At 51.2% G+C, this 10998-nt stretch overlaps 1 protein-coding gene across 1 annotated transcript in view; it reads left to right on the top strand.

Moving 5' to 3' along the window:
* The window catches only part of MYO9A (myosin IXA), a 395533-nt gene that overhangs the window by 319559 nt on the left and 64976 nt on the right, over positions 1-10998 (top strand). Inside the window, exon 28 of the mRNA XM_023753167.1 lies at positions 10545-10687. Within this exon, the coding sequence (XP_023608935.1) occupies positions 10545-10687 (143 nt within the window). The remainder of the gene's footprint in view (positions 1-10544; positions 10688-10998) is intronic.

Here is a 10998-nt window from a genome sequence, read left to right as displayed (position 1 = left end):
ACCAGGCAGGCAGGGGAGGGCAGTTAGGGGCAACCAGGCCGGCAGGGGAGGGCAGTTAGGGGTGACCAGGCTGGCAGGGGAGGGCAGTTAGGGGTGACCAGGCTGGCAGGGGAGGACAGATGGGGGCAACCAGGCAGGCAGGGGAGGGCAGTTACGGGCAACCAGGCCGGCAGGGGAGGGCAGTTAGGGGCAACCAGGTCGGCAGGGGAGGGCAGTTAGGGGTGACCAGGCTGGCAGGGGAGGACAGATGGGGGCAACCAGGCAGGCAGGGGAGGGCAGTTAGGGGCGACCAGGCTGGTAGGGGAGGGCAGTTAGGGGTAACCAGGCAGACAGGCAGAGTGCTTAGGGGCGATCAGGCAGGCAGGTGAGCGGTTAGGAGCCAGCGAATCCGGATTGCGAGAGGGATGTCCGACTGCCGGTTAATCCCCTGAGAGGTCCGGGAGTGGAGAGGATGCAGACTGGGCTGAGGGATCCCCCGCCCCCTGCACGAATTTCATGCACCAGGCCTCTAGTCCATATATAAAAAATCCAGGGACCGAAACGACCAAACGACCGGTCGCCATGAGCTGGCATTGACTGGCAAGCGGGCTGAACTGCTGACCTCTCGGTCCCTCCCCCTGACTCCTGTAGGTGGTGGAAGCTCCCTCCCGCCTCCTGCAGATGGTGGCAGCTCCCACCAGCCTCCAGCGAACCACTGCCGCCCACTGTAGCCAGCGAACCAGTCCGATCAGGGGGTGGGTCTGGCCAACCTCGCAGCCCCTCCCCCTGCCAGCCTGCCCCTGATTAGACTCTCCCATCCCAATCAAGAGTGGGCTGCACAGAGCCTGGACCCTTCCTGGCAGCCCCCAGTCCCTGGGGTTGAGAATTCTAATGGCCCTGCTCAGAGAGTAGAGGCGCCTGACAGACAGGGACAGGGATCACAGGCTTCCAGGGAGCACTGCAGAGTTGGTGAGGAGAGGAGAGGGCCTGCGGAGGGAGGAGGAGGCGAAGCCAGCAGATATCAGCCCAGAATCCAGCCCTTGCCCCCAAAGGCAGCGGGCCCTCAACCAGAACCCCAGCATGAATCCGAAGAGCCCAAGGGAGGCTTCAGGAAGCGCTTCAGGAAGCTCTACACAGAGCTGCACGTTGAGAACGAGAGACTTCGTGAGGCCCTAACAGACCACGCAGCTGGCTGGCACAGCTCAAAGTGGAGCTGGAACGTACCATGCAGAGGCAGGAGCGCTTTGCAGAGAGGCCAGCCCTCCTGAAGCTGGAGAGATTTGAGCGCAGGGCCCTGGAGCACAAGGCCGCTGAGCTGAAAGAGGAGCTTGAAGGGCCTGTCCAACCTCTGGGCTGACAATCAGCACCTCAAGGACGAGAACACGGCCCTGATCTGCATCATCAGCAAACTGTCCAAGTGACCCCAGAGGACTTGCCCCTGCACCCGCATTTATACAGCTGCTTCTGCCACACACACCCTTTCCCCTGTGTGAACATGAGTGACAGGGCTGCCGGGGAGTCTCTGAGAAGCCATAACCTCCCCTGGGGACCTCCAGGCTGGGAGGGGAGCACAGAGCCCCCAGGAGCCAAGGGGGCCATCTGAGGCCGGGATCCGAGAATGTGCCAAGCATCCCACTGGCCTGGGTGGGTGGGCCTGTATAAAGGGTCCATGTGCAATAGGGAGGGATGTCTTATATTTTTTGCTTCCCCCTCCCTGACGCTGGGGGAGAAGGTGTTTTTGAGCGCTGCAGGGCAGTGGGCGGGGCTGTGAGCAGAGCAGGTTACTGCACGTGTGATTTCACGAATGGGCCTCTAGTCCTGTCTAATAAAAGAGAAACATGGTAATTAGCCGTAATTTCGCTACCCTTCCCATTGGCTAATCAGCATATCCTTATGCAAATTAACTGCCAACCAAGATGGCGGCCGGCTGCCAGGCAGCTGAAGTGAACAGGGAGGCTTGCTTGCTCCAGTGACGGAGGAAGCCAGGTTCCCCGCCTGCCTTGCCGGCCTCTCAGCTGCTCTCTAAGAAACATTGTTACAAATATAGAAGCTAAACAAAACCCCAGAAACCTGCTTTCAGTCAGCCGGGATCTCAGAGCTGGAGTCGCAACAAAGTTTCAAATACAAAAGGTAAACAAAGGCCAGAAACCTGCTTTCAGCAGCTGAGGTCTCAGAGCTGGAGCCGAGCCTCAGAGCTAAAGACGGCTCTCAGTTCCAGTGACAGCCATAGAAGGTAAATAAATGCCAGAATAAAAAAGAAAAAAGAAATAAAAGAGAGGTTGGGAGCTTCAGTCACCCGCCAGCCTGAAAACGGCCCTCAGCCCCTCACCCAGACTGGCCAGGCATCCCAGTGGGGACCCCCACCCTGAAGGGGGTGTGACCAGTTGCAAACAGCCATCATCCCCTCACCCAGGCTGGCCAGGCACCCTAGTGGGGACCCCCACCCTGAAGGGGGTGTGACCAGCTGAAAACAGCCATCATCCTCTCATCCAGGCTGGCCAGGCACCCCAGTGGGGAACCCCACCCTGATCCAGGACACCTTCAGGGCAAATCTGCCCGGCCCCCCACCCGTGCACCCAGGCCTCTATCCCTATATAGTAAAAGGGTAATATCCCTCCCAGCACCGGGATCAGCAGAGCAGCGAGGCCTCCCAGCACCGGGATCAGCGGAGCGTGAGGCCTCCCGTCCTGGGATCAGCGGAGCCACAAGGCCTCCCGAACCCGGGATCAGCAGAGCCGCGAGGCCTCCTAACACCGGGATCAGCGGAGCCTCGAGGCCTCCTAGCACCGGGATCAGCAGAGCAGCGAGGCCTCCTAGCACCGGGATCAGTGGAGCAGAGAGGCCTCACTGCCCCGGTGTCAAGCGGAGCCGCGAGGCCTCCTGGCCCCTGGAGCAGCGTGACAGGGGGCAGCGCCCAAACCCCCTGATCGCCCTGCAGCTCTGTGTGTGACTGGGGGTGGGGCCACAACCTCCCTATCCGCCCTGCTCTGTTCGTGACAGGGGAAGGGCGCCCCCAACCCCCTGATCAGCCCTGCTCTGTGCCTGATAGGGGGTAGCTTCCCAACCCCCTGATCGGCTTTTGCTCTGTGTGTGAAAGGGGGCGGGCCCCCCAACCCCCCCAATCGCCCCTACCCTGGAGAATGATTGAAGGGTGCCATCCCACCCCCCGTGATCAGCCCTGCTCTTGATACCCGGCCCCCCGATCGGCCCTTGCTCTGAGCCCGACCCAGGGGCTGCGGGGCAGGCACTAGGGGATTGGGGCCTGCCCTTCTGCCACCCGGGAAGCGGGCCTTAAGCCAGGCAGGTCATTTTTCTCTTGAAGGGGTCCCCAGACTGTGAGAGGGGCACAAGTGGGGCTGGAGGGATTCCCCCCCCCCCCCCCGCTGTCCCCCAGTGCACAAATTTTTGTGCACCGGGCCTCTAGTCTATATATAAAAGCCTAAGCGACAGTTATAATCAGAATGATCGGTCAACCAGTCACTGTGACGCGCACTGACCACAAGGGGGCAGATGCTCAATGCAGGAGCTGCCCCCCTGGTGGTCAGTGCACTCCCATAGCTATCCTCCTTTGTTCTAGTCAATGTCCCCTGGTCTCTCCCCCACAATCTGCTGGCCTCCCAATTGGCCCAATGCGAGAGATCGGCCGGCCAACCTCCCACAGCCCCTCCCCCCTGGCCAGCCCCAGCTGCGGTCCCTCACCCCTGGTTGGCTGCTCTGATGGCCCATCCCCCCTCCTCCCACTGGTCAACTTCCCACAGCCCCTCCCTCTGACCAGCCCGGCCTTGATGGGCCCCAATTTGGGGCAGGGCTGGATGGCCAACCTCTCATGGTCCCTCCCCCTGGCTTGCCGGCCCCCATTGGCCCCAATTTCTGGCCAGGCCGAGGGACCCCACCCATGTATGAATTCGTGCACCGGGCTTCTAGTGTCATTATAAAACAGTAAGAGACAAAAGTACTCTCTATTGTGTCTGTGAAAGTAGCTTTTCAACTGATAGTTGTACAGCAAACACTGAGGGAAACCACATCAGAGATGCTCAGGAGAGAGATTTCAAGAATATGAAACTTGATGGAGTACCTACTATGTTTGAACATGTTGAGAGGAAATATACACAAATGGGGAAACTATGGAGAAAAGTAAGCAAGTATAGAATAACATTTATTAACTCTAGAAAAAAACAGGTTATGCAGGGAACTACATGTTTTAGCTGTGAATATTATTTACATAATAAAAATAGTGGAAATTACTAAAAGAAAATACTGTATATTGATCTAACTAAAATTATGATATGATTCTATTGGCGGCACGTCTGTGCTTGTGGAAGGTGTATAAATATGTGGTGGAACATGCTTAATCATTATCTGTGGCTATGAATATGATAGCAATGTAAGTATAATAAATATTGATAGAATCAGTTAAATTAATTCAAAAGCATTGTCTTCAGGGAGTAGAAAAGGAATGCGAATGGCAGAAGATTGCTATCATTTGTAATGAGCCTTATAGAAAATTTCTCCTTATGCTATGTGGACATATAAGTTTAATAAGAAGCTTTTAAAAAAGCGCAAACAAAAGAAAAAAGATCATGGGCTTCAGAACCCATAGATAGACCTCATTTTACCTTCTAGCTTCATCAGCCCTCTGAGTCTCATTTGCTCATGTGTAAAAGTAAGGATAATAATGCTTATTTATCACAGTACATTTGACCCTTAAACATGGGTTTGATCTACTTGGGTCCACTTAATATGCACATTTTTTGCAATAAATACATATAGTACTGTAGATATATTTTCTCTTTCTTATGATTTTCTTAACACTTTCCTCTAGCTTACTTTATTGTAATAATACAGTATATAATACATATAACAAAAATTATGTGTTAATTGACTGTTATCAGTAAGGCTTCCAGTCAACAGTGGGCTATTGGTAGGTAGTTAAGTTTTTGGGGAATCAAAAGTTACGCACGATTTTCATCTGCACATGGGGTGGGTGCCCCTAACCCTCATATTTGTTGTTCAAGGGTCATCTGTAGTTGTGAAAATTACACATATCATATATAAAACATAATACCTGGCTTTTATTAGATGTTCAAAAAAATTTATTAACTCAGTGAATATATGAAGGAACAAACTAATGTACAAATAAGTCTCCTAGTTTGGGGTGAAGATAATTGATGTATAGTCAGTAAATGTGAGCTGTTATTATCTCAAGGTGTTGCCTTGATCTATCTACACTAATAAAAGAGACACATGGTGATTGGTGTACGACCGCTACCCTTCCCATTGACTAATCAGCATATCCTTATGCAAATTAACTGTCAGCAAGATGGCGGCCAGCAGCCAGGCAGCTGGAAGCGAACATGAGGCTGCTTGCTCCAGTGACTGCAGACTCCAACGTTCCCCGCCTGACTTGCCGGCCTCTGAGCTGGCAGTTTGAAACATTCTAACAAATATAGCCGGCTGGGATCTCAGAGCTGAAGTTATACATTGTTTCGATTATAGAACGGCAAACAAACCAGCAGCAGAAGCCTCAGAGCTAGAGCCAGAGCTAAAGCTGGCCCAGAAGAAAAAAAGAAAAGAAAACAAGGAGTGGTTGGGAGCTTCAGTCAATCGCCAGCCTTAAGGCAGCCCTCAGCCCCTCACCCAGACTGGCCAGGCACCCCAGTGGGGACCCCCACCCTGAAGGGTGTGTGACCAGCTGCAAACAGCCATCATCACCTCATCCAGACTGGCCAGGCACTCCAGTGGGGACCCCCACCCTGATCCAGGTCACCCTTCAGGGCAAACCAGCCGGCCCCCAGGCCTCTATCCTATATAGTAAAAGGGTAATATGCCTCCCAGCACCGGGATCAGCGGAGCCGTGAGGCCTCCTGGCACCAGATCAGCATGACAGGGTGCAGCACCCAAACCCCCTGATCGCCCTGCGGCTCTGTGTGTGACAGGGTGTGGCGTCCCAACCCCCTGATCGGCCCTGCTCTGTGTGTGACGGGGTAGAGCCATAACCTCCCCATCGGCCCTGCCCTGAGTGTGACAGTGGCGGCGCCCCAACCCCCTGATCCGCCCTGCTGTGTGTGTGACAGGGGGCGGTGCCCTAACTCCCCTATCGGCCCTACTCTGTGCGTGACAGGGGGGAGCTCCCCAACCCCCTGATGGGCCCTGCTCTGTGCGTGACGGGGGGGGGGGGCAGTGCCCCAACCCCCTGATTGGCCCTGCTCTGTGCATCACAAGGGGGTGGCGCCGCAACCTCCCCATTGACCCTGTCTTGAGTGTGACAGGGGGCGGTGCCCCAGCCCCCCAATCGGCCCTACCCTGAGCGTGACTGAGGGTGGCATCGCAACCTCCCAATCCCCCCTGCTCTGTGCATGACAGGGGGCGGCGCCCCAACTCCCCAATCAGCCCTGCTCTGAGCCTGACCAGGGGCTGCACCTAGGGATTGGGCGTGCCCTCTGCCACCCGGGAGCAGGCCTAAGCCAGCAGGTCGTTATCTCCCGAGGGGTCCCAGACTGCGAGAGGGCACAGGCCGGGCTGGGGGACCCCCCTACCCCCCTCCCCCCGAGTGCACAAATTTTTGTGCACCGGGCCTCTAGTAGAAGATAAATAAATCCCAGATACCTGCTTCTAGCCAACCGACCAAAGGCTTGACCAAATGCCAGGCGGGGGTGGGCGGGGCGGGGCCAGGCGGGCGTGGTGAGGTAGCCTCCGGCCTGGGCGCCCTGCTGCCTCGGTGGTTGACTCCAGCAGGACCTGGGCCCTCCCCTCTGTGGACCAGAGGCCCTTTTCCTGATACCATGTTCCCAGGATCTCTCAGACCCATTTGTGGAAGTCAGGAAACACTGCGTGTGGTCATCCCGCCTTGGGGACTCCAAGGGTTGACAGCAAGGGTGGGCTTCTGTGGGGTCCCCTCTGTTATGCAATCCAGGATCCCTACATCCTAATACTGATTCTGGCAGGACTTGGGCCGGTCCTCTGTGTATCTGAGGTCCCGCTCCCTATACTAACGCCCCCGAGTCTCTGAGACCCGGATGCAGAAATTGCCTGTTGTCGTCATCCCACCCTGGGGACTCCCAGGGCTTACACTGGGGGAGGGCCTTGGTGGCGTCGCCTCTGTTGTGGTATATAGAGTCCCATTACTGTTTCCTTAGGGTCCTCACCTTGACTCTGGCAGGACTTGGGCCGGTCCTCTACGTATCTGAGGTCCTGCTCCCTATACCAAAGCTCCTGAGTCTGAGACCCGGATGCAGAAATCGCCTGTTGTCGTCATCCCGCCCTTGGTGGGATGATTCTGTTCTAGGGTCCAGGGTCCCTCCCTCCTCCCTCATGCTCCTCACCTTGAGCCCTGGAAGGTCCTGGAATCCTCCCTCTGTTGACCCAAGGCCGGACTCCTCAGATCAAGGCCTCACTGCCCTGAGTCCTCGGCAGGAAGTCAGTGTACCTCATCCGGTACCAAGCCCAGCAATTCCAAAGCCTGATGGCAGGGGCTGAGATGGATTCCATAGGGTTTTTTAGCCCTCCCTCTGATCCTTACTTTGACAGGGCTTGGGCCTCCTGTATGAATCTGAGTCTGCAATCCTCAGACAAAGGGTCTGACTACCCGAGTTCCCTGAGCAGGTGGGGGAGGGGGAGGTGCAGCTTTCAACATAAAAACAGGAAGCCCAACTTTGGGAATTTAAATTCCTGCCTCATTCACCTTATACTGTTAAACTCCAAATCTAGATACTATACCTACTATGATCACCCCCAAGATTTTCAACAAAGCTAAGATAACCAGTTGAGCCGAAACCGGTTTGGCTCAGTGGATAGAGCGTTGGCCTGCGAACTGAAGGGTCCCAGGTTCGATTCCGGTCAAGGGCATGTACCTGGGTTGCGGGCACATCCCCAGTGGGGGGTGTGCGGGAGGCAGCTGATCGATGTTTCTCTCTCATCGATGTTTCTAACTCTCTATCTCTCTCCTTTCCTCTCTGTAAAAAATCAATTAAAAAAATATATTAAAAAAAAAGAAAGAAAGAACTGTTAAAAAAAAAAAAAAAAAAGATAACCAGTTGAGCAACTCTATTCATTAAAGACAGCCTAAAGGCTATGATTTCAACCTTGAAAACAGACAGCTGGGGAGAGCCACATGGACAGTGGAAAAAGGGGGGTGAGATGGAAAATTTCTCTGGTAGTAGCCAAGAAGTGAATGGTTTTCAAGAGCAATCTGTACTAGGGAAGCAAGATGATTCACATCTCCACAGAGACAGTCACATTACCTTGAAAAGATTTTAGGTAAATCTTATAAAAACTAGCTAATGGTGAAGGATGAGAAAGAACAATGAACCACTGAAATGGGTGGGCTAGGGAAACATTTGGAGGAAGCATCATCTCCCTACCATATGACCCATCAGAATTGAACATGGGGTCAATAAGTTTGAGAAGGCTTAGGAGTGCTAAAGAAATGCCCCCTTTCTCTTACCAAAGCATCTTGGCCTCCTCACCCCTCCCATGGAAGTGTCAGGATGGTGCTTTATGATGTCTAAGTTTCTCTCCCAGAGTTTCCATTAGCTGGAGGGGAGGCTTCCTGATTAATTAAAGCCTAGAGGATGTGGCCCCTCATTTTCCTAGAGAAAAACATATGTTCAGGAGACGGGTAGGGCCCTGGGAAATTTTGACATGGTGAAGATGACCAGGAAACCACAAAACTCCTAGCACAGTTATGTAACAACCAACCCCATTCACCAAAAGAAGGTAAAAGAGGAAGAAGCCCTGTTAACCCAGGTCCAGTGTCCAGGATTAAAGGACCACACCCAAACTTCTCCTCTTCTTTAGTGGCATCTCCCCAAGACTCCCTGGTCTTGCCTGGCAGATTTCATCCGCAACCCATACTTTTTCTCATGAAGACTTTTTTCCCTTTCATCCCAGCCATTTCCCAACAAACCAATGTCCTTCAGTGCTCACTCTGTTGTCCTTCCAGGTACTAAAGACATCCATGGGGGTGAAAAGATGTCTTTAAGGGAGTTCAAGGAAAGGAGCCTTTTCAAAAATTCCTACCCATTCAAGAAAACCTACGAAAGCTATAAAGCCAACAATATGTGGCCATTATCACAGGCCAAATGAGGAACTGAATAAAAATGATCCAGAAAAAGACCAAGACAATGTAGAAAAATTCACCACCTCGAGTGATAACTTGGGCAGCCAGTAATTTCAGAGCAAGGCCAGAGACCTCAGAACTATCTATGAAGTCTCTGAAGTCTGACCCCAAGAAATGCTGACAGTGTGGAAGCCAAATTTTACACCTACAGGTACACCAATAGTGATGATTAAAATAAAATTGATAAGTGGTCCCTTCTAGTGTAAGCATAATTTGCAGACATTTTTTATTAAATTTATGGGAATAACATCTATCTAATAAAAGGGTAATATGCTAATTGGACTGGGGGACCTTTCGGACAAACCCATGTTGGCGGGGCTGAGGCAGAGGCGGTTAGGGGTCATCAGGCCAGGAGGGGAGGGCAGTTGGGGGTAATCAGGCCGCCTGGGGGTGGGGGGGAGCAGTTGGGGGCAATCAGGCAGGCAGGCAGGTGAGCAGTTAGGAGCCAGTGGTCCTGGATTGCAAGAGGGATGTCCGACTGCCGGTTTAGGGCCTAAACCGGTAGTTGGACATCCACCGAGGGGTCCCAGATTGGAGAGGGTACAGGCCGGGCTGAGGGACACCCTCCCCCCCCCCCCCCGCCCCGCATGAATTTTGTGCACCAGGCCACTAGTTTATGTGATAAAAAGAGTATGTCATTGCGAAGAATGAGACAATATAGCATAGTAGGTGCGATTTGCAATTTTGTCACTCACTAGGTGTGCATCCTTGGGAAAGGTACCTACTGGTTAAGCTTTCAGTTTTTCACCTGTAAAATGGTTATAATAGCTTGAAAGTAAGCTTGTTGTAATAATTGTAACAAGTAATCCTATACAAGCACTTAGTACTGTGCCTGGAGCAAGATAACAACTCAAGTTAAGTGGTGGCTTTTTAAAATAATATTGATGACTCATGAATATAAAAGAGTAACATTAAACCCTTTGTTACATAATGGTAAGAGGAAAGATTCAAAGTCGTATCTGTATCATGATTACAAGATGTGAAAATAGATATGCATATGGATAAATACTGGAAGGAAATTACCCCCAAAATGTAAACTGATATGTTTTAGAGTTATGGCATATCAGTGATTTTTTAAAAGTATTTTCATTCTTGTTATGTTATCTATACATTAAATCCTAGCTAGAAGAAGGACAGGAATGAAGAGATAACCACTTTAAGAATTTGAAAACCTGAGTTGGAATCCTAGTTCCACTGCTTTGTAGCCATTTATTTTAGGAAATTATTTAATGTCTAGGTCTTATTATTTCTGTGTTCTAGGTGAGGAAAATATTTACCTTTCAGATAAAATTTAAATGTGAAATTAAAAATTAAGTATTAAATTTACATGTGAATATTAAATGAACTAAGGAATACTTACAATATTGCTTAAAATGGTTATAAATATTATCACTGGAACTGGCTGATTTCCATTTTGACCTTTATTTTATTTTATTTTTCTAAATAGACCTCAGAAAGCGAGGATGAGATTCTGGGCCAAAGGGAAACAAGGGGAGAAGAAGACCACCAGAGTGAAACCTGCCACCCAGTCGGAGGTTTTACCGCTCTTGGCTGGCTCAGATATGATTCCAATGCATCAGTTTCCAGATGGTAAAAATGGACAAAGGGGGGGATTGTCTTTGTAATTCCTGTTTACTCTTTCTAAAAGTTTGCTATTTTTCTAATATCATAACGGCAACCCTGTTGGCTACATTTTCTACTGAGATAGGACCAGGATTATGAAATCCTTCCTTAACTAAAAGATAATTATGTGGTACAAAATGGTGAAGCAACAACTACTTTAAGAATGGTTGAATCTTTGGTTAGCCTCATTTTTTTAAAGTATTAAAATTTAGTCCTCATACACTCACAAATATATATTATTAGTAAAAATAACAGCAGCTCATATTTGAGTGCTTACT

Source organism: Myotis lucifugus, unplaced genomic scaffold (assembly GCF_000147115.1).
Source record: "Myotis lucifugus unplaced genomic scaffold, Myoluc2.0 scaffold_41, whole genome shotgun sequence".
Taxonomy (NCBI): domain Eukaryota; kingdom Metazoa; phylum Chordata; class Mammalia; order Chiroptera; family Vespertilionidae; genus Myotis; species Myotis lucifugus.
The sequence above is the reverse complement of the archived record's forward strand: the minus strand, read 5'-3'. Positions and strand labels throughout refer to the sequence as shown.